This window comes from Hemitrygon akajei, chromosome 7 (genome assembly GCF_048418815.1).
Source record: "Hemitrygon akajei chromosome 7, sHemAka1.3, whole genome shotgun sequence".
Classification (NCBI taxonomy): Eukaryota; Metazoa; Chordata; class Chondrichthyes; order Myliobatiformes; family Dasyatidae; genus Hemitrygon; species Hemitrygon akajei.
In genome coordinates, this window is record NC_133130.1 from 85,128,176 (window position 1) to 85,151,895 (window position 23,720).

The following is a 23,720-nucleotide window of genomic DNA, read 5'->3' on the forward strand; positions in this document are numbered from 1 at the left end:
TCAGCCATGATTGAAAGGCAGAGTAGACTTGATGGGCTGAATGGCCTAATTCTGCTCCTACGTCTTGTGGGCTTATCCAATGAGCTATTTCAAAGTTGCTGTCAGTACTATTTCGAAAGACCACTATTCTGGGGTGGCGTGATAGCGTAGTGCCTGACAGTACAAGCAATCCAGGTTCAGTTCCCACCATTGCTTGTTCATTCTCTCAGTTACTGTGTGGATGCCCTCCCACAGTCCAAATATCATGAATTGGCCCATGATTAAGCTAGGACTAAATCGGGGGTTGCTAGGCAGTACGGCTTGAAGGGCCCACTCCGTGTTTGATCTTAATCAAATAAAATGGTGTGGCATTGTCTGAAGGAAGGTTGTTGGTCTAGTTCATGGAAATGGTGGTATTACTAACTGATCTACTTCCATAAGAAGACAGTTTATTATTAATTAACTTCTAACTGACAGTTTTGCAATTATCAGAATTGATATCTTAAGTAATAATTTTTAAACTAACCTTTCAACATGGAGAAGCCATGTAATTAGAAAAGCAGTAAAATTCAAATTACTAGAATGACTTTGCGTAGCATCGCGGAAAGTGGTCATTCAGCCTATTATGTTCATGCTAACTCTTTACCAGAGCAAACCTCTAGTTCCTTTCATGTCTATGCACCACTGGCCCTTTATTTGCTGCTTACAAACTAATCAATTTTTCTTTTCAACATACTTTCAGTTCTTGAATTAATTTCTTTGTGTTACTCTTAGTGTACTTTTTCTATTTTATTTTACCCTTTCCATCAGTGAGGACAACCTGCTGCTATCTATTTTGTCTAGACTGGTATTACCCTCATTGACTATATCCAGTTCCTCATCTTTAAAAAAAAAAAATCTATAGAATTAAACATCTTTCACCCTTATCAAATCTGTTGTGGATTTCCTCAGTTCCTTATTTCTGTCCAGGTACCTATTAATCCTGTCACATCTCAATGTTTTAAAGCTTCTTTGAGATTTAACTGACTGTCCTCCTTATTACATTTTTTTTGATCATGAGAGCTATATTTGCTTTTCTACAATTTTGTGACAATTCTGTAATAGGGTGTATCGGAAGCAACGTAAGTGCAAGTTGTCATTTGAAAGTGAATGTTTATACTTTAGGAGTTTTCATTGGTTGACATGAAATGCATTTAATGCATTTTCATCTTGAATCAACAATACTTGGATAATGGCAGAACAAACAAATCACAATATAGTTTGCCTGCTCAACCATAAATAAAACTCATTGAAGTGTCAACATAAGAAACGTTTTAACAGATGAAAATTGGAGTACCATTCAGTTTGACATACCTGATTAAGGTAAAATTATGTTGTTTGCCCGTGATTATTGGAAAGTGGGTAGTGTCAACAAAATTGAATGTAATTCTGATGAGATTTGAACACTTAGACCAGAATGAATTGGATTTCCAAATTTTCAGCTTGTTTTTTTTAGGGGAATAGAGGTATAGGTGTCAACCTGTTGAAGATTATGGGACTAACAGGAATGATATTAAAAATCATCTGACTTGATTTACAGAGCAGGTTTGAGTGATGGATTGATTTAAGTCTATAGAACTCCAAGCATGGTACCAGAAGGTGATAGAAAACTCTTCATTCGAATTTGTGAACAAAAGATGTTATGAAAACATCTTTGTGTAATTTGTCACTTGACAGAACATACATGTAGCATACTTGGATTAAGATGGTGACTGGGCTTTGATCTCCAAACCTTACTCTTATTAAACTTCTGTAGCATTAATATTTAATTTATGAGGTTTTTTTCAATGAAAATAATAAGCTATGACTATCAAGCTGGCACAATTAATTGTGTGAGTGCATTTCAGGTTTTATGTTCTTGTTAGTGAATTAGTTGTTGAGCATAAAAACACATTTGTTATTCAGAGGGTAAAACTGTGGTGACCCACTTTCCAGCGCACTCAAACCAGCTCACAAAATGGTGCACGCCGGCAGAGAGGCCGGTCCCAAAAAGGGCGACAGGCCTTCTTCACCAGCAAGGGGAAAAGCCCGTGCACGGGAAGGGACTGTGAATACATGTCCCCTACAGCATTTCCGCCCGGGGAGGGCGGAAACGGGAAGCTTTAAAAGCGAGGCCGCGAAGTTTGAATAAATTACGCAACTGCAACTCACCGTCTGCGTGTCGTTATTCCAGCGCTGTGTGTAGCACACCACGATAAAACACTATTTGGAAGAATATTTTAAACATTGCTTTCTATTATGCCAAATTTTAGGACTGGAATTCCCCCTCGGCGTGCTTTGTAACAAGTGGTTTGTAAAATGTATTTGGGGGGGGGGTTGGTGAAATGTCACTGACTAGATAATTTTAGATGAGCTTTTTTCTGAAGAAAAGTGGATTTGATAGGGAAATGGTGCTGCTTTCTCAAATTTTCTAATGCACATCAAATAGAAATGGAGGGTTAAATTACAAAATGCTGCATAGATACTTTGTGTATAATTTGAGCATGTGAGTTTGTTTCAACAGAATATCTTTGTACTTGGCTACTCATGTTAACAAGTATTCAGAATAAAAGTAGCATGAAGATGAGTACTGTTAAACTCCAGGAGGGTGGAAATTAATGACAGGGAAAAAGGTGGAGCAGTTGTTATGCAAATCATAATGAGATTGTCAGCAGGAACAAGATGGATGGGTCAGTGCATGGGATTACAATGTTGTGGCCATATGGAGACTTAGCTGTCACAAGGATGTAAATGGCTGCTAAATGTTTCAGGATTTAGATTTTTCCAAAAGGAACATGGAGGAAGGTAAGAGGTGGGGTAGTGGCATTGCTAATCAGATTCAGTATCCCAGCTTCTGAAATGGAAGGGGTTATCTTGGAGGGATTGTTTACTGTGTGGGTGGAGGTCAGAAACAGGAAGGAAGCGTTCACTCTGTTGGGGCTACTCTATTAATCTCTTCTTTCCCCCCCCCCCCACCCCCACACCAACCTCCAATAGCAACAGACACCCAAGGAACAGATGGGGAGGCAAATTTTGGAAAGGGTCAAAAATAACAGGTTTATTGTCATGGATGACTTCAACTTCCCTAATATTGATTTAGTACCTCCCTAGTACAAAAGATTTAAATTCTAGTTAGACCACACTTGGAGTATTGTTCAATTCTAGCCTCCTCCTTAAAGGAACAAAGGGAAGCTTTAGAGAGGGTGCAGAGGAGGTTTACCAGGATGATGCCTAGATGAGAAAGCATGTCTTATGAGGGATAGGTTCAGTGTGCTAGGGCATTTCTCTTTGGAGAGGAGGATGATGAGAGTTGTACAGAATAATTCAAGGCATAGATAGAGTTGACAGAAACTTTTTCTCCAGGGCAGAAATGCTATTTCAAGGGGTTATAACATTTAAGTTGTTAGGACGAAAGAATAAGGGGATTGCAGAGCCAGGATTTTTGCACTGTAATAGATGGGCACAAAATGCTGCCAAGAATGTTGGTGGAGGCAGATGTATGAGGAACAATTAATAGACTCTTAAGCAGATGGATGAAATAAAAATGAAGGGCTATGTGGGAAGGAAGAGTTGGGTTGATCCTGGAGTAGATTAAAGGATCAGCACATTATCATGGGCTGAAGGACCTATACTGTTCTATATTCTAATGTATTAATTTACCAAATACAATTTCCAAGCAGAGGTGTATTCCAAAACCAGGTTCCTTTCTTTCCCAGTGGTTGCCTAGCATTGTACAAGAGTTAATATTATGCAATTGAATTATTACTGAAGCATTTTTTCATTATTATTCCCCAAACAATTACTTTATGTAATTGAGTCAACCTACTGTTGGAAGTTCTGTAGAAAAGATAATGATTTATGAAATTTTAAAATGCTAACAATTACTTAAATTGCCTGATTTGCCTGACTTTGGACACTGGTATATGGAGGTTAATTTTTCTTTTTTAAATTGTCCTTTAAATCAAATGTAAAATGAGTTTCCGAAATGAAGCTTATGTTGAGTGAAGACTCATGACATTTTTTAACAATGATTATTTTGTACTAAGGGTAAAGTTGACAGAGGGATTTGAAGAAGAGGATGAAGATGATGACAAGCCGGTGACTCCCTTGGCTGAAAAAATTGCTCCTACTTTAGAAATTACTTTAATCAGTAACAATGGATATAAGTCACGTCACTCACAGCCAGAATGTGGATATGCTTTGGAACCTGGCCAGTGGACTGAATACAGCATTCAAACTATGGAGCCAGATAACTTAGAGCTGATTTTTGACTTCTTTGAGGTTTGATTTTTTTTTTTCCCCCCTTTCTTTTCAAGTTTTTTTTAAGTTTCTGATTATTGGCTTGATTTGTAGTGCTTGGGTGGAAGCAAAGGTTTCATTGTAACATCTCTAATTTGGAATATTTATTATTTTATGTGGAAAGACACTTTAGAAACTGTGTAATGGATAGAAATTAGAAATTGACTAATCAAGTTCAAGTTTAATTGTTATTCAAACATGCATGATTAGAGCCAGATGAAACATCAGTCCTCTGGGACCAAGGTGCAAAACACAATGCCAAGTCATATACAGCACAAGGCACATATCACACTTATAAGATAGCAGTAAATACATGGTCACACGATAAGAAATACAATATAATCCAAGTCCCTGAGTGTCATGTCCTATATATAGAGTGATGGTGCATGGCTATTGTTGGCAAGAACAAGCCACATCAATCTGCAGACTAACGCATTCCAGCTTGTCTTCTACTAAGCGCACATTGGAGGGCTGCGCCAATAGGAGGGACCAGCATGAGGCTAGTCTGTGCTACAACCAAGGCCACACAGCTCACCTGCCTTTGGTCTCACCAATAAACCAGTGAACCATACTTGCAGTATTCTACATTACCACTGTTCAACAGGGTCTTGAAATTACAAGTAAAATTTACAAGATGATCACTTGATGTTAGATTGCATCCCATCTTTGCACATTAATTCCAAACCCTTTCTGTAGCTCATCTGTTGATGGGGTAGACCTGCAATACTTGAAGTTTTTAATATCCAGCTGTGTCTTGAGATTGTAAAAGACAGTTTTTTTAAAAGTCAATGACACCCGTGGTTGAACCCAGAGAGGTGACTGTGTCTGAGTGCACAACCATCTTATCGCTAATATTTCTTTAGCTTCTGCCCCACATAATAATGGACTAACCCTCATCTCTTTTTGATGTAAGAATGTTGGAATTTATTTTTCAGTTTGATGTTTTTTTTGGTCATTGTATCTAATACAGCTTGTTATAGTATTTCTATTGTTTCAATGCCTGAAGAAGTTTTCTTGTTTGCTGCCAATTTTTAATGTCTGATTAAAACTCAGTCTGAAGGAGAAAATATTTAATACTGCCTTTTTAAAATTAGAACTTAATTTGTTGCTGAAAGCAATGCACTGTGTTAAATTCTAAAGATAATGTAGGAGTAACTGCTTTTAACATCAAAGCTCTATTTAAGTTGTGTTTTTTTAAAAAAAAACACTCTTGGGGAAACTAGGGAATGGTTTAAGTTATGTAAGAGAAGATTGGTTGTGATTCATTTTACTCCCAGTATATTGATGGTCACTTCCAGCTGCTCCAATAATATCTTCTCTCCATCAAAAGATGGGGGTGTTTATTGCTGATATGCAACCCAGGATAATGCAGGTTATTTTGATATGACAAAGATTCATACACCATGAAGACAGACCATTTGACTGCTCACTTCCATGTAAAGCAGTGATACAGCAGGTGTAGAGGTGTCCCACAAAACAGTATTATAATTTCTGGATATCGTTGCAGTGAGATTAATGCACTGAATTAGAGCAACCTTTGGGCAGGGATTCAAATAATTCTAGAGAAGCTGACAGTTAACTAATGAGGAATGATAATGAAGAATGAAAAGCCTCTCTTATTTTCCATTGTGTATGACTTCTGTGTAGTTGAAAATAAAATCCAGAACCTTTTTCCTGGTATAGGTCCTCAAATGAAATGTCTAAGATTAGCACTTGTGAAATTAGTCAACCAAGTGACCAGTTATCCAAAATGCTGCCAGGAGTCAAATTTCTCTGCTACCTAAAATGTTATCTTGGTTAGGCTTCACATTAGAATGAGTTGTCTCACTTCTGAGTTGCAAACAGATTAGCCACTCAAGGTCAGGATCGAATCCCCCTCACTGAAACATTGAGGCAGCTACAGTGTCACTGCTGGCCATTGCGTCATTGGCAAAGGTAGATATAGACTGGGTGGTAAGTAATGAGTAAAAAAAGTCTTTAAGATCTGCAGTAAGAAGATAGTGAATGATAACTAAGCAATTTATTGTCCCTTGAGCCAGTTGGACTGCTTGCACTTTTACCAATTGTTTAAACTCATTCACTGGTCCATTTACTTTTTATAGGAAGAGTTGGGAGTAGCAGTGGTACAAGGTGATGCACTCCCCGGTCACGTAGGCTCAGCCTGCCTTCTTTCGTCAACAATTGTGGACAAGTCCAGTGGGGTTATCACTCTTCCTATCATGAGCAGAAATTCGAGACAAACTATTGGAAAAGTAAAAGGTACCAGCAAAATGTATAAGTTTTGAAATTGTATTGATTAGTGCCACTTTTGTATGCAAATTGTTATTGGCTTATCATACCAAAGACTTCCTCGTGAAATGGTGTACTGCATGATGTATGGATTCTCCTGTACAAAATTGATAAAGGCTTTGTTCTCTCATAAATATTCAAGTTTAAATGAAAGTTGTATTTATATTGATATTCTACAGCCTTGATGTATTTCCACATGATTTGGGAGAGTGATGCTTTCTTTTGCCCACATGCAATATTATTTTTGTTGAATCTGAATTAAACTTAAAATGCCTGAATGTATGCAATAATCATTTCTATCTCTCTTTAGTCGACTACATCGTTATTAAGCCTCTAGATGGCTTTGTTTGTGACATGTCTCCTTCATTGTTCAAGTACTGGAAACCCAGAATGGCTTTGGATGTTGGGCACAGGGGTGCTGGAAATTCAACATCTGCAAAGTAAGTTTTACATTGAAAGTCTTATTTATTTTGCCAGGCAGTAAGGTGTCTTTTCTATCCTTTCTGCTGGGTTATAGCAGAACATTTAGAGGTGCTCAAACTGTAAACCTGCACCAAATAGCAAAATAACAAACCACCTGTTATATTTTGCTGTATTTAATTTTGTAAGTATTGATGCATTTAGATCTTATTTATCTCAATCTCATGCATATTATATTAATATAGTTTTAATGTCTGGATTTTGTTTATGTATTTATCATTTGCCTCATTCAGTGCATATATTAAGGATAGATCTACTTTTAAACTCCAGTTACTTTTATTAAAATAGTATGTGCAGTAGTGGGACAATAGATGATTTATAGTCTTTAGCAATGTTACTTCTATGTGTACTTTAGTCAGTTTTTCTCTTTGTATTCACATGGCATATTTATTGTTGAACTTTTTCTATATAAGATTGTTTTGCTTTAATAGTGGTTTGATTACATGCTGGCTACATTTGCTATTTTTTTAACATTTTCGTTTATGGTAATTTAAAAATTTGTATTTTGAAATTTTACTGTGTCAGTTATCCCTTGTTCTTTCAAAATACAAATTGGTACCAAATGGCTGCACAGTGGCAAAACATTGTAATAGTACTTACAGCACCAACACAGATGCCTTGATGCAGGTGTCCTATAAATATTCCTGAACCTTCACTGCCCCCACTCACAGCTTGCTTCAGCAAACCTGTATTAACTTGCCCTTCTATTCCTTTCTCCATTTGTGATTTTATTCTTGATGAATATGGTACACCTTTTCACCATGTCCATTGTATTATCACTTTTCCATTTTCTATGCTGCCTCTCTTCATCCTACAATGAAGTTATTGTATGTATGCATTGTAATGTTTGCAAAGATTTTTATTTCCATTATGTCCATAAATAAAATGATATTACTTAAAAAAGGACACTCTTTTATCAAGCATTCCCCATCTTGCAATCCTGCTTTTTTTGAAAGGCTATGCTTGTTCAGCATTTGGGGAGGAGACTGACTCGCGCTTTTTTTTCCTTGGGATATCTGAAAATTACACTAAAGAGCTTGGACAACTTTTCCTGCACTTGTTCAATAAATCGAAAGCACAAAATTTATAAATGTTATTTGCATTTATTTACTATGCTATATTCTTTGTACTCTGTCTAACAAAGTTATAAATAAAAAATTTTAAATGACAGAAAATTTAGTTTACAAATGTTCTGGCTCATAAATTTTTAGGAATTAAATATTTGGTTATTCCACTATTATAACAGTAAGGAGCTATACATATTGAAACAACATATATTGTGGTTTCATAGAGCTGATTTTCTTAAACAAAATTGTGTTTTAGCCTCGCAAAGGTCAGAGAAAACACAATAGCTTCCTTTAAAAATGCCGCTAGTCACGTAAGTAATAAAACAACTCTGCATGTTTCCAAGTATATGTTGCCTTAAAAGGTCACAATGACGCCATAGTTTATCCCAAGAGTTTAAATGTATTAATGTAATGAACAAATTGATTCGTATGAGCAGAACCAATATTGCCAGCCTATAATTTGCTGTATTGTTTTTAGATTTTTGTTTCATTATAGAAGAAATACTTTGTTTTATAATTAACAAAATAGAACACATTTCAATTTAATGGTCTTTCACTTAAAATATATGGAAACATTAGAATTAGAAACATGTATATTACAATAAAAATAAGCAACTTTAATTTATTATTATCTTTGTGCCCATCCAAAACATTGGATTTAGCAGCTATGGTTGGCACAAAGCTGAGGGGCAAATGCAAGATGGTCTAGCTTCTCAGCAAAGAGCATCTCAGAATGCCTTCCAGTAGTTCTGTCTTCAAATGAAAGACGATTGCCACCTGCAACATGGTAAACTGCACAGTGCATTGTACTGTTGTACTGTACCTGTTGTCATTTTCAGGATGCCGGTGTTATACACATAAAGGACGTGGCCTTCTGTTTTGTACTGACTGTGATTAGGACCTTGATGCTAGCTATGTGGCCCTGGAAGGCTAGTTAGCTCATGCTGCCATTTAGATTTGAAGAACTTTGTAGAAATCTCACAAGGGTTTTGATTCCTCTTGTTAGTAACATTTCAAAAGCATGCAGTCAGATGGGAAGAATTTTGTGCAGTGTTAGAGGTTACTTGGCTGTGATGGTCCGCTAAAAGTGAATATAATTTGCTTTTGGAGGTAGAAACAAAGATGTAGGAAATTATCCATATTTTCCATGTTCTTGTGATAGATCTTTAATGTTGGGAGTATGGTGTGCTATGGGGTCAGTTTGAAGAGCCTTTCATTTTGTGAATTTTAACTGTATGAGAAAATAGACATTTGAGGAAATAATTCAACAATGATCTGGAGCTCAGTCTCCAAGTGTGTGCTAATACAAGCATCATCTGGCTGTCTCACTTCCACCTGATTTTGGGATGATCAGAACCTTTTGGGGTTCCATGGTGGAAGTGAGTGTTTCTTGGTTTGTCTCGTGTTCCATTTCAATCGGATGCTTGCTGGAGGTGATGTGCAGCACAGTGGTGATGAAGGTAGGGAAAATGTTGGAATTTTGATGCAACCTCGTTGATACAAAAGTGCATAGAGATAGGGGTTTTGTAATATCAAGCCCCAAAAACCTTTGTTCTTCTCTATCAAAATAGTCTTGAATTCCAGGATTATTATAGAAAGATATCCTGAGATTATTTTATTTTGCATTTTGCTACTCTCCGCTCAGCTCCCCTTCAATATCAACCCCAGGAGAAGTGGCAAGAAACTTACTGAATTCTTGTCACCTTTTTAGAAGCTGTGTGTTCAGCTCTACTACTCTACCTTCTACCCATTAATCCGGATGTCTGAAGATCCACTGTAATGCTGAACTACTTCTGTTCCCATTATCCCTCGGATCATTCCTGAGCTTGGCTATGAAACCTAACCTCTGTTTTCTTGATTGCATTTCAATTTAGTTTTCTTTCTCCAGCTTGGGATAATAGAATTGCTGGAAGAATGTCAGATGAGAGGCAGTCTATATTGCAGGAGTCGGGGAAGGAGAGAGAAATGGGCCTAACATCTTAGTTAAGATGTTAAAAATATATATCCTGAGTTGGGAAAACGGGATCAGTGTGAGCAAAAGGAGTACATGTATTACAGGATAGGGCTGAAGCCAGACTGAATGGCATAAATAGTGATTTGTGACTAAAAGTATGTATGAGCTGCACTTTACTTTAGTTCCTAGTTTCCTCCATTTGGCCATTTCCCCCTTTTCATCTTTTTGGGGAGGAAAAGGAGATCCAAGATCTGTTCGTGTTACTACCATCTTCAACTTTAATGTGCATTTGTTCCTTGACTTGTGCCCATCTCTTATATATGTACCTAATCATTTACAGTTTTTTCCATCACAGTGAAGAAACTTAGTAAATGATCTTGTATAACTTGCAGTTATATTTTTGCTCTCCATCTGTAGCCTTTCATGATTTTCTGCCAACATCTTCCTTGATCTATGATATTGCCCGAAGCTCAGTTCTAATCAAGTGCTCCCCATTCCCATGTTAAACCAACATCAAGGACTCGTACTTCTCCCCTGCTTTTACTACAAGCAAAAGTTGCCTTGCCAACATCATCCAGAATCGACTTTGTACCTTGCTTTCAAGATCTCTTCATTACTGTCAACTGCAAGTTGATGCATTTTTGTTAAACTTGTAACTTTGATCTAAACATTTGGGAAGATTGTAAATTGGATTTGGCTGTTTTTACAACATATGTATGCCTATCATCTGATTCTATCTCTTTGCAACTGTCTTGGCAGAACCATGCTAATTGCATTCCTAAAATTCTAATTGACTTCAAGCAATGCTTCTATTTTGGCCCAAAATAACTGAATTTTAACCACATTTCAGTTGATGTTTTGAAATATTGATTTTTATAACCTTTCATCTTCTGACAGACTTCAAAAGTGTGCTTGATGATTAAGTACATGTGAGAATCAGTGACTATTAGAGTATAAGAAAAAGATGACAATTAGTTTGCGAATCTAGAAGGATGAGAAACTGCAGGTACTATAATCTGAAATAAAGAACAATGCTGGCAGAGCTCAGCTGCTTGATATGCTGACCTCCTTCAGCATTTACTGCTTTGTATTTGCCAATGCCTTGTTGTTTTTCCATAATTCTGTTTCCCCCCCCCCCCCCCCACTTCTAAATGTTAATTGGCCTGGGCGCGGGGAACTTTCTCAAGCATTGTAATTGGGCTTTCTAATGTCCGAAAGTGTATAAGCAGGCCCTTGATTTGATGTTTTTTGATTGAAAGGTACTTTTTATTTGAAATATTTAATTGGATTAGGTTACCCATGTCACAACAGTTCCTCAGTGCAGATAGTTGTCATGCCATTGAGCTTAGTTATGTGTTAACTTGCTTAATAGTGATCACCTGAAAGAATATTAATGAGGTATAATATGCTTTTGGCCTTTATTTTTCTGCTTTAATTGAAGTTTTTAATCAAGTGTCAACCTTGTCATTGGTTTGTACCTATGCACATACTGCTGTCATCTCTTTACCTCAGCTGGTTGGATTTAAGCCTGGAATCTTCAAGGTTGTGGTTTTGGGCCTCTTTGGGACTTGAGCCACAAAACCTAGAAGGACTTTCCATGTTGAGTATTGAATTGCTGAAGATGTTGTCCCACTGAATTATTAAATTGATTGCTTACCCTGATGGTTAAAGGGACCATTATTGATTAGATTGCATTATCTGTCCCAAGTTTCATTTCTTAACATTTAGCCAGTGTATGTTTAGTAGATGGTTGTGTGCAAACTGCAGCTATGATTACATGTGAAATTTACTGAAAAATTTAAAACTTTCTTGTGATTGGCACTTCCTCCCACTTCCAGGGTGATTTTTTTTTTGATCAAGTCATTAATATAGTTGGTAATCAGAAACCTGAATCTACAGTAATGGGAGGGAATATCGGTGAACAAGGTACAGAAAGAGAAAAGTACATTTTACAAATATTTTAGAATGTTTCTTATCATAAACCCATACATCGTTTATAGTACAAATCTATTTGAGCAATGCAATCTCTTTAAGCAGAGACAATACTGAATCACAAAATAAGCATGAAATTGGCTTTTTGTTTATATTGAGATGTTTACTTCACTATTGCTGTACAATCCGCAGGCAATAAGGAAATGATTCATTTCTTTCAGGGTGCTGCCTTTGTAGAATTTGATGTACATCTTTCAAAGGACCATATTCCCATTGTTTACCATGATCTCACCTGTTGTATAGCGATGAAAAAGGTATGTGAATTACTTGCTCTTTTTTCATTTTACTCGATTTACCTATTGCAAAGACATTAATAGACATTTAACGTAGTTAATAAACATTAAGATTGATGTGCATCAGTTCTATGGCATCTATCAAATGTGGTTGTAAAGTGGCCACTTCATTTGTAATCTGCCACTGCAGTTTGAAGTTGTGGTTTGGTTTACTTTTGATTTTGAAAGAAATTAAAGTGAATTATTTTATCATATCAATACAAAAGCAACTCAAAACAGGGTGTAAAGTTGTCCATGGTTCAGTGCTATGAGAAATTGCAACTTTTGATTTGGGAAAATGGACATGTTAGTGTTTTACAAGTGTTGTTGAAATCAGCTCTTAATACATTGCCTTCATATCTGGTGTGAAGATCAAAGTTTTGTATTTTGTGCAGACCTGGTGAGTGATATTTACTGACATTTCTCCGTTAATATTTGGATTTGAGCATGTTTGCAGTTCACATTGGAAAATCCTCAATTTGCTGTCAGTAACTTTCTCCATAGTTCTCTTTGAAGCTTTGTCCAATTGAATAAGTGCACATTAAATGGATTTCAGCTACTTTTAATTAGCTTCAATGTTAAGTGCATTGAAAATTCTTTGTGCACGTTTTGAGCTATCATTGCTGCTTTATATATTTAAAAAATCACATTGGTGTTTGTATATTTTAATTTCTTAATTTTATAGTATAACATATTCTAAGAATTATTTTTAAAATTAATTTTGCTGTGACAAACATACATATGGATGTTACAGACTTAATGTTTAGTGCTCTGTGAAATTTTTAGAAAACTGCAGTACAGCAAGTAGAACTGTCTGACAGCAGCTGTCACCTGCATTTAGTCCTGAGTGTTATCTCTATGGAGTTTGCACATTCTGTCTCTCTGCATGGGTCTCTGGGTGTTGCCATTTCCTCCCACATCACAAAGGCATACAGTTTGGTAAATTATTTGCCACTGTAAAATGTCCTTGTCATGTAGGTGAGTGGTAGAATGTGGGGAGAATATATTAATCCCATTTTTTTGTGTAAATAAGTGGTTGGTGATTGAAACAGTTTTTGTGGCCCTAAAGGCCTGTCCCTGTGCTGTAACTAATACTTTTTTGTTTGTCCTCCTAAAAACATGTTCCTGATTTACTGGTCAAGAGATTTAATATGATTGACTAATTGGCTAGCTTGATGACATCCCTGTTACTAGATGTCCAAAATTCTCTTTAATGGCACCTGATGCAAAAAAAGTCATCTTTGTTAGGCTGGCTTTCTTCCGTTAAAAGTATAACAAAAAAACAAATTTTGGGAAGGAGTAAGAATTTAGCTTCCGGCAACATGGAGACAAATTGGAGAAGAGGGGTGGTGAATACAGGATATATATAGATGAGTTTATAGTGCAGTTAGAAATTGTATGTAATTTTGGGCACCAGAGTTGTGGCTAAAAAATTTCAAGAGCTGAATTTCCAAAATGCACATCCTATCAAAAAGACAGGCAGGTGCACAGAGGTGTTGGCAGGGTTCCGTTTTTTTTTTTAAAGGAATCAAATCCTGAGAAAGGGGTGACATGGAATCAAAAGATGTAAAATCCTTGGGTGGAGTTAAACTGCAAGGATAAGAGGACCCTAATGAGAGTTATGTGCAAGTCTCTAATTAGCAGCCACAATGTGGGGTACAAGTTACCACAGGAGATAAAAAAGGCATGAAAGAAAAACAATGTTATGATTGTTATGGGGGCCTTCATTTATGCAGGCAGATTTGGAAAATCATTTTGTTGTTGGAATCAAAAGAAGCTATTTAGTGAGAAGCAAGAGGATAGGGAAGCTTTTAAAAACCAACAGAAGGCAACTTAAAAAAAAACAAGGGGAGAAGATGAAAGTAGATAAGCAAGCCAATAAGAGGATACCAAGGTCTTTTCAAATAGAGTAAAAGAGAGCGAAGAGTGGACAGTAGACTGCTAGAAAATTACCCTGGAGAAGTACTAAAGGGGGAGCAAAGAACTGCCGGATGAACTGGGTAACCATTTTGCATCAGTCTTCACTGTGGACTCTATCCACTCTATCCAGCTTCCAATATTTGGTAGGTTTCAGTGAGATCCCCATTGCTCTTCTAATCTCCAGTGAGTACAGGCCTATGTACTCACTCACATAGCCATCAAATGCTCTTCACAAACTAACCATTTCATTTCTGGAATCATTCTTGCAAATCTCCTGGAGTTAACAACAATATTCTCCTTTAGAAATGTGATCTGACCATCTCCTCAGCTTCAGCATTATATTCTTGCTTTTATATTCTAGTCCTCTTGAAATGAATATGTCTGTCCAAATGCTGCTTAAACATCACTGTTGCTTATGCTTCCACCAGTACTGATGTCTCCTTTACCACCCTATTGATTTGTGTTGCCACTTTCAGAGACCTATGGACTCTCACCTGCAATATTCCTCTGTATGTCAGTACTCCCAAGGGTCATGCCATTGACTGTATACTTCCCTCTATATTTGACCCCTCAAAGTGCAACACATGCCTCCAACTGGTTTGTCCTGTGTGTCCTTTGACAACCTCCATTTACTGCACAAATATTTTTTGTATTGTAACCTATGCTTGAATATTTTGCACATCCTTTAAAAGGTAGATAAATCCTAAAATTAGTATTTTTATAACCTTGTGTTGCAATGCTTTTGGAAACCTGTGTAATGTATACTGAGCAATGAAACTTTTATTTTCCTAGAAATTGGACAAAGAATCTTCAGAATTATTTGAAATTCCTGTAAAGGAACTTACATTTGAACAGTTACAACTATTAAAGGTAAGAAACTATAATTAAGAAAATGTAGTGATATTCTCAGTTGTGTAAGTGAGTTCATTGAAAGCTGTCTCTCTTCTCTCTCTCCCCCCCCCCCCCCCACCAGTCAAACTTGGCCTAAATTGACATGTATTACAAAGCTAACCAAGAAAGCAAGACGTGCTAAAATGTAGTGAATGACAATCCAATGAAAAGAGGGAAATTGTATGACTATATTGGCCATAAACTATCCACAGCCATCCTCAAATGGTTTTCATTCCTCATTAGTCACTGAATTTAATGCACAATAAGAATAGAACAGTGGGGTGGTTAAGAATTCAATTAGGCTTACTTATCAGTGCACAGTCACAACCAGAGGCAATGAATGACTTCTGTACTAGAAACAATGTTGGAAAAATAAGTCGATGAGCATTTGTTAAAAGAGAATCACAATTGTCACTTCAAGCCAATGTCTCTTCTGATGAAAGTTGATATGTCACAAGTTGGTGTCTCTCCAGAGATGTTGCCTGATGGGTTTATAGCTAATTGCATTCTTTTATTTTCAGATTTCCAGAATCTTTATTTTTTTTTGTTTTACTTTTTGACTATTACACGTTTTTCTGTTCTTTATTACAAAACTGCATTAAGTTTGTTTTTGCTCTTTTAACTGAGGATTATACTTGCACTCTGGCCACTTTATTAGGTACAGGAGACATTCAAACCACCCTGTCTGGCACCAACAGTCATTCCATGGTCAAAGTCACTTATATCTCATTTCTTCTCCATTCTGTTGTTTGGTCTGAAAAGCAAATGAAGTACTTAACCATGTCTGCATGCTTTTATGTATTGAGTTTCTGCTACATGATTGGCTGATTAGATATTTGCATTAACAAGCAGGGGTACCTAATAAAGTGGCCACTGAGTTGTACATTCCTTAACTATTCCTTCAATCACATATTTCTCAATTCTGGGGAAATGAGTGCTTGTCATTTTGTTTTAAGTTACATAGAACTTTGTTGCTGATATAATACAATATCTTTTAAGTCAAATATCTTACCCAGAAATTTGATTCAGTGATTTTTCCACTATGGTGTCCCATGGTTAGCGTTTGTTTCAGTTATACTTTTGGTATTCTATTAAAATCCTGCTCATGGCCTCTACATTTAGTGTACTTTGCTTCAAATTTAAAAGGGATATTTCCATGTTTGACACCAAATATTGGCAAATATGTGTATAAACTCTTGGTACACACTGCTGTGATAAATTGCGAGCAGATCAGACGCAAGTTTTAGCTGTGAATGCATGATATGGGAAAGAGGAGTTAACACATGTCTTAAAATTACTTGAGGGTTTTGATATTATATAGTAATACTTGTTAACATTATCTACACTTGTATTAGTGACATGCCTCAAAATCCCAGGTTATTAATTTTTAAATCAAATAATTAGTTTTCAGAATGCTTTGTTTTATTTTGAAGTACAGTATCCCCATTTTACTCATGTAGTTAAGCTCCTGTAAGCAAAGAGGCATGTTAATTCTTAACTGAGCAAGGTTATTACAGAAAAGCGAAGCATAAGCACAACAGTGAACTAGTGTGCTAATACGATCTTACATAATTAAGTAGTACAGTCACTTGCCAATTTTATTTTTCAGTTGGCTCATGTGGCTGCTTTGAAGGTGAATGATGATAAAGGTAAATATAGCATCAGAACTTTTCAACAATCCCCATGAGATTGATTTTATAGTTTTAGTATTGTAATTTGACATCCTTGCACAATGTCATGCTAATTGGTCTCCGAAATGACAGACTAGAAAATCATTTATACAATCAGCTGGTTTTTAAATGTGTTTATTCAATGTACCATGGGTGGCTGAGTGGCAATGCAACTCTACCACAGGAGGTGTAAGACGCTCCTTCCCTCTGTTAGTTGCAGGTCACCTTGGACTAGGTTAGCACCTGCTTTGCCCTTTGCCCCCCCCCCCACCAATCAGGATCATATCATGTGAAGCCATGAGAGCAGGTCGTAGATAGTCGTATGAGCGGCTGGTACAAATCACATGTCCTGGTTATGTGACCGCTGACACTAGGCAGACGATCTCTGAAGAGATAATGGCTGGGTCACCTGTTGAAGCAACCCAACTTAATGTGTTTCTATAGATGCCTGTTTAAAAGGGGTTTCAGTTTTTAAAACATGTTTTAATTCTTTCTGTACAATAGTTCTACCAAAACCTTTCTTTAATTTGTATCCAAGTTAATCATAGGTAAGGTAAGTACAGGTGGGAACTTCCCAGTCTGAGAAAACATTTGGGACCAGACCACAGGAGTTCCTTAGATCACCACCTTCTGAGCTGGCGCTGTTCTGTCCGTAACCTGGGTTCTTTTATGTTGCAAATTTTGTTGGCTAAGATTGCAAATGTTCCACTATTAGGTAAATTAGCTACAGTTTAAAACAGATTGTAGTTTTAGGTCTTAATTAGTAGCAATCTGTACCAAATCATGGGAATTGCTGGGCCTGTACAACGCATTTATTTAATGACCTATTTTATTTTAAATTGATAGTATGCACTTAACCATTTCACTATAATAACAGTAAAAGTTATTTATGGACCACATTTGCTCTGTCTAAAATAGATGAAACAGAAAAGTCCTTTATAAACATATTAATACATTAATGCAAAGTTATTTCACGTCAGTAGTTCTTTAAGCTGAGCTCACTTCTGAAAAGGGAGGGGAGACATTAGGTTTGGAAAGTTATCTTTATTTCTGGTAACTAAATTGAATTGAGCAAGGAAGGCTGCAAAAGGTTTAATTATAAACTTGTTATATTTAAATCTATTGATAATTTTAATGTTTAATTAGTTTAATATATATAAGACTGGGTTCAGAAGCATAGAGAATGAAATGGAGCATTCAGTTACTATGTTATATGTATGAAGTTTCAACATGGAGCCTTAAATGTACAATTTGAGTTTGAGTCAAATGCTGGGCCATTATCTGCTTGAGAGTTGATTCCAGTCATGTAAAGCAATAAAATGGGGACAAAAGCTATTCTGACCCTTTGCATTTCAACTTCGGTGCCTTGTCCTATAGGATATGTTTAAGAATTGTGATGGGTAGAATTGGCTTAACCTAATTTATAATGCATCTTGTAAGAAGGTTGATATTACTAGTGGCAGTCTTGAATTAATTCTGGCCTCATTTAATGTGGTTACTCAATTAAAACCTGATTAGCAGCATAAGTTGCGGTAAATGGCCATCACACTGACAATGCTTGAATTAGGCTAGTGATGGCTTGTTTCCTTCATTATATGGTCTTATCTACTTAGAAAATATTTGAATTAATCTTCATCTAAAATTTCCTTTCCCTCCAGTATTTTCATTTAAAATAATTATCTTTAGATGCCATGATTTTAATGTTTGCAAGAGTGAATAGCTTTTATTTTGCTTGTGAAAATAGCATGCAAATTCTCTTGGAGATGCAGTAAAAACAGTGAAATGCGCACACAACTTTTTAACTCAGTCATGGTGCTATTTCCAATTTGTACTTGTCATTAATGTTTGGAAGTAGCAATGTTGCCTTCCGTTTTTTATTGTATCACCCCTGATATAAATACAGTTGGTTTGTGTATGTCCATTTGAAATATCACATTGTCTGTAATAAACTCCAAAAACAGAGCAATAGAATAATGTCCTGGGAAAGTAGTCATTTCTCACTTCTTTAGCCAGGATTAGAAATCCTATCAACTGCTTGGAAGGAGGGATTAAAGTTCTCCATATGAAGCTAGTTTTTTTAAAATTGTGATTTTTACACAAGGAACATCTTGGATAACATCGATTTCATGAAAAGATCTTTTTGTCCCTTTTGAAAGCAAGTCTGCTTGAAAATTGTCTAAGCAATAGCTTACTTTTTCAGTTATTTATTAAGTTGAAGGCATTAACTGAGAAGTTAATTTAACCTCTGGTGTAAATGTTACTGTGTTTATATATGATTTTATAGGAAGATAATTTTTAATTTCAAAATTCATGTGAGCTTCCTGAATTTTTAATTCCTTAGAAAATTTGGATGATGAAAGTGATGCTTCAGACAACCAGCCATTTCCTTCCTTACAGCAGGTGTGTTATTTAATGAACAAAATATAACTTGTACAGAATTTCCCAGATGTCATTGAATATCATTTCTATCCTCTTGAATGTGAGACTATGCTTAAAGTGTCCAGGTATTCATAAGTAGAAAGAAATAAGTATTCATTGTTTTTGATCAGTGACATTTGCCATAGATATTTTAATTTTTAATTAAGCACAATAGTTCTGGATCATTTAGAAGTGTTCATTTGTATATTACTTATTTTACAAAAGATATTAATATGTAGTTAAAATTTGTACTTGAAATTTTGTGGATTACTTGTGAAGCAGGTGCTTTCCACATAAATGGTGTAATTTCTTCTTAGGTGTTATTATGTGTGCCTGAGAATATTGGGTTCAACATTGAAATTAAATGGCCTTATCAACAAAAAGTAAGTACCTTACACTGCATAGTTGTACATTGGCTGGTTATCTTTGGTAAGATTTATTGGATTATGGTCAGTGCAGCAACCAGATAACCTTGTTTATAGTATTAACGTCATGACTAACTAGATGAAAGACTATCTTTGACAAGGTTTATGTATTCTTGATTATCATTACTGGTGTAAATTGAAATTACTAAATGTTATTGGTAATTTTTAGGGGAGCAAATGCTAAAACACTTGATGACAATTGCTCAAATTTTTGCTTTCAATGTTTTATTAGTACATAAGTTAGTCCAAAAATTGTAAGGCTTATTATATTCCAGTTGTTAATTCCATCTACTTTTGCAGATTGACAAGACCCTTTGTAGTGGGGCACTATAGTTATAAAAGTGGTTTTATATACCATCTCTAGAACTACAGTCAAGGTGTCGTCTGATGTTTAATGTGTCGGATATCTTTAAATGATGCATTAGTTTTCATTAAGCTCTGAGGGGGAGCATGCACTTGGATGTTTGAATCAGATTATGAAGGGATATTTCAATATCCAAATAAAATGGGAAAGCAGTTGATACAGTAAATTTGCAAATTTTAGCTTAGTAGAACAGTTGTCTCTGACTCAAGGTTCTTAATCCATAAACTGTGCAGGTCATTCAGTGATACTTCATAGTGATAATAAAAATGTACTACATTATTGAAGCTGCTTCTTTCAAAGAAAATAGTAAACCATAAACATGTAGTAATTTTTAAAGGGCAGTCTTCTGCCAAATATCTTGAGCTTAAAATTTTCTGCTGTTGACCCTGCAAAAGGATTTTTTAATATAAATATCCAAACAGTGCAAGGAGTTTGAAAGAGTTCATAAGCAACCTTGATAGGCCACAAGATTAACTGGTGTGGGAGTCAACTATTGCAGAAGAAAAAGTGGAAAGTGTTGGTAAACCAGATCAATGTCATCTGTAATGTAGCAGAAAAATATTGCTCAGTATATTTGAGATTCCACTCTATCCACTGCTTATCATATATAGGTTATTTGTTGTGCCTGCTTCCTACAGAAACTCAAGGTGTTTTTCTTCCTCCATTTATAGGATGGTACTTGGGAGGGTAACTTGCCAACATATTTGGACATGAATAAGGCTATTGATGTCATCCTAAAATGTACCTTGGAAAATGCATCTAACCGTCAAATAGTGTTCTCTTCCTTTGTTGCTGATGTCTGTTCTATGTAAGTTTCAATTTAATATTTGAAAATAATAAGTATGTGTAGATCTTCATCTCTTGCATTTTTAGTAAGTATTATTTTTGATCCGTGACGTTTTGGTAGTGCTACCTGCAGTTTAAATCCAAGATATCTAACAAAAAAGGAATACTTTTTGCGGTTGCCTAAAATCTAGATATCTCCATGCAATTGTACAAAAATTTTTTCTTCCTCCTGTATTGATTTGTTTATGCTGGACTTCGTCTCTGGACTCAAGAAGAAGAAGTGTTTGTCCTGAAGGGACTATACAAAGTTTCCAGACTGCTTTTGGGGATGGTAGGTTAGGCAGTTGAGCAGAGAATAAATAAGCAGACTGAATTCCTTTGTTGTGTATCTTTAACTTGCAGTGTAGCTTGACCTGAGAGTCCTAGCACTTTAGTGACAATGTTACCATGTGAAAGGCAGATGAGTATATTTGTTAAAGGAAAGCGGGTGTGGTAATGTTACTCTGAGATTTTGGTTGTAGTGAAAGAAGGATTTAGTTCAGTGGTTCCCAACGTGGGGCGTACGCCCCACAGGGGGGTAATTTGATTTTTAAGGGGGGCAATTCGAGAATGAGTTATTAACAGTGAATTTTTTCTAGTAAGTCTGTGTGAGTATGAGTGTGTGTGCGAGTTAATACATGTGTGTATACAGTATGCATACATAAAAATACTTGTGTGTATGTACATGTGTAATTGCGTATGTACTGTATATATAGTGTATCACCATCATTACAACCATCAAATGGCTTTCATAATTAAATTAATGAATTGACTGATGTAGGAAGGAACGAATGAACAAGTCCAAACGCGTAAGAAACTCGTACGAGGTCGCGCCAATGCTGCTTTTTGCAGTAGCTTTCGGTTCTTGGTGGTGTGAAGGTGTGTACATTGCGTCATCTCTTTTAAATGGTGTATCTGTCTTTGTATGCTGTAGAAACGAATCGGCATTGTTTTATTTATTTATTACTATTATTTTAATATCACTTAATGTTCTTTTTTTTTACAATTTCTTAGTAATTTCTTCCTCAGATCTTTAACAGTCCTTTGGTTCTTTTATTTTTCTCTTTCATGAATGCCATGTTCTTTGGAAGCTTGTTTAAACCAAGTTAATGGTCTTTTAGGCTTCCTCCAGGTGAATAGGAGTTCACTTTTTGAATAATAAGAATTATATATCACCACAGGGGGCATTAGGATTTTAGAGGTGATTAGGTGGGGCATGGCCAAAAAAACGTTGGGAACCACTGATTTAGTTACTGAGAGGATCTAGTAAGTTATTTTAACCAGGCCCATGTTACACTGATGTAGCTAATCAGTCAAGTTCCATAAACTGCAGTTCAGTAGTCTACAATGAAATTCACTTATTATTCCCTTTACTCTTCCCTAAAGGAAGAATTAGTATGAATGTGGAAAAATACCTGCATCGATCGTGTTGCAGGGTGGGGGTGTGGAGGTTGGTATTACGGAGTAGGAAACACAGGGTATGTATGTCAGAAAGACATGAAGTTTAAATGTAATAATACCAAGAGCCTGAATGTTTCATTCTGGAAACCATTGTACCATTACCACTTTAGGTAAATTAGCATTAATCTTACTGATAAGTTTGTGTCCACATTGTTTTTACAATTTGTCAGACTGATCTGTTTTAATTTAAATAGTTTAACTGAAACAAGATTCGGCCCTCACAACAATTTTCACATTTTACTGTCTAATTTTCTAAATTTAAAATATATTGAAGTAGGATTTTTTGAGCTAATCTATAAAACATCATGCCAAATCAAAAGAAAAATTTCAAAACCTGTCCAACAATTTACTAAAATTGGAAAAACCCAAATTGTGAAGCTGAACAAATACCAATCCCCTTGTAATTACTACACAAATTATCCTAAGATGCTGTACTGTATATTGTCTTACCAACTCACCCATTTTGGTGATGTAGAAAATTGGAAGATCATCTACCTGTCTTGAATGAATTCATAAGAATAAATACCCCCTCTCTCTGTAAGGTCCAACAGTGTGGTAGATTTTCAACAGACAAACTAAAATGAAGACAAGAGAAGTATTCAAGACAAGTCAAAGAAATGATAATAGAGGAAATCTGGGAAAAGGGTACAAGGCCATCTCAAAGGCTCTGAATATAACTCAGATCAGTGCAGTCCATCATGAAACCATAGCCACACATAGCTGAACTTAGTTGCTGGAAAAGATTGGCATTTGTAAGAGAGGCTACTGTAAAGCCAGCAGTCACTCTGAGCTACAGAAATCAGTGGCTGCAACTAGAGTTAACATAGAAATCCACAACACGTTACAGGCCCTTCGGCCACAACGTTGTGCTGACCAAGTAACACTCTAGAAGCTGCCTAGAATTTCCCTACTGCATAGCCCTCTTTTTAAACTCCATGTACTTATCTAAGAGTCTCTGGGGAAAAAAACACTGTTGTATCCACCTCTACCACTGTCACTGGCAGTGCATTCCACACACACCCACCACTCTGGAAAAACTCTGACATCCCCCTGTACCAATTTCCAAGCTCCTTAAAACTATGCTCCCTCATGTTAGCCATTTCAGCTCTGGGGAAAAAAGCCTCTAGCTATCCACAAGATCAATGCCTCTTCTCCTGTACACCTCTATCAGGTCACCTCTCATCCTCCATTGCACCAAGGAGAAAGGGTTCTCCAATCCGGGCAACATCCTTGTAAATCTCCTCTGTACTCCCTCTATAGTATCCACATCCTTGTTGTAGTGAGGTGACCAGAAATGAACATAATACTCCAAGTGGAGTCTAACTAAGGTCTTGTATAACTGTAACATTATCTCCCAGCTTTTGAACTGAATCCCATGATTGATGAAGGCCATCAC

The 23,720-nt window shown here is 36.2% G+C and overlaps 1 protein-coding gene across 2 annotated transcripts in view; it reads left to right on the forward strand.

Moving 5' to 3' along the window:
• The window catches only part of gpcpd1 (glycerophosphocholine phosphodiesterase 1), a 61,794-nt gene that overhangs the window by 29,667 nt on the left and 8,407 nt on the right, over window positions 1-23,720 (forward strand). For both annotated transcript variants that reach the window (XM_073051344.1, XM_073051343.1), the window contains 10 exons: window positions 4,044-4,278; window positions 6,399-6,555; window positions 6,896-7,025; window positions 8,389-8,443; window positions 12,240-12,332; window positions 15,063-15,140; window positions 16,771-16,810; window positions 19,173-19,231; window positions 19,567-19,632; window positions 20,710-20,846. In XM_073051344.1, the coding sequence (XP_072907445.1) occupies window positions 4,044-4,278; window positions 6,399-6,555; window positions 6,896-7,025; window positions 8,389-8,443; window positions 12,240-12,332; window positions 15,063-15,140; window positions 16,771-16,810; window positions 19,173-19,231; window positions 19,567-19,632; window positions 20,710-20,846 (1,050 nt within the window). The remainder of the gene's footprint in view (window positions 1-4,043; window positions 4,279-6,398; window positions 6,556-6,895; window positions 7,026-8,388; window positions 8,444-12,239; window positions 12,333-15,062; window positions 15,141-16,770; window positions 16,811-19,172; window positions 19,232-19,566; window positions 19,633-20,709; window positions 20,847-23,720) is intronic.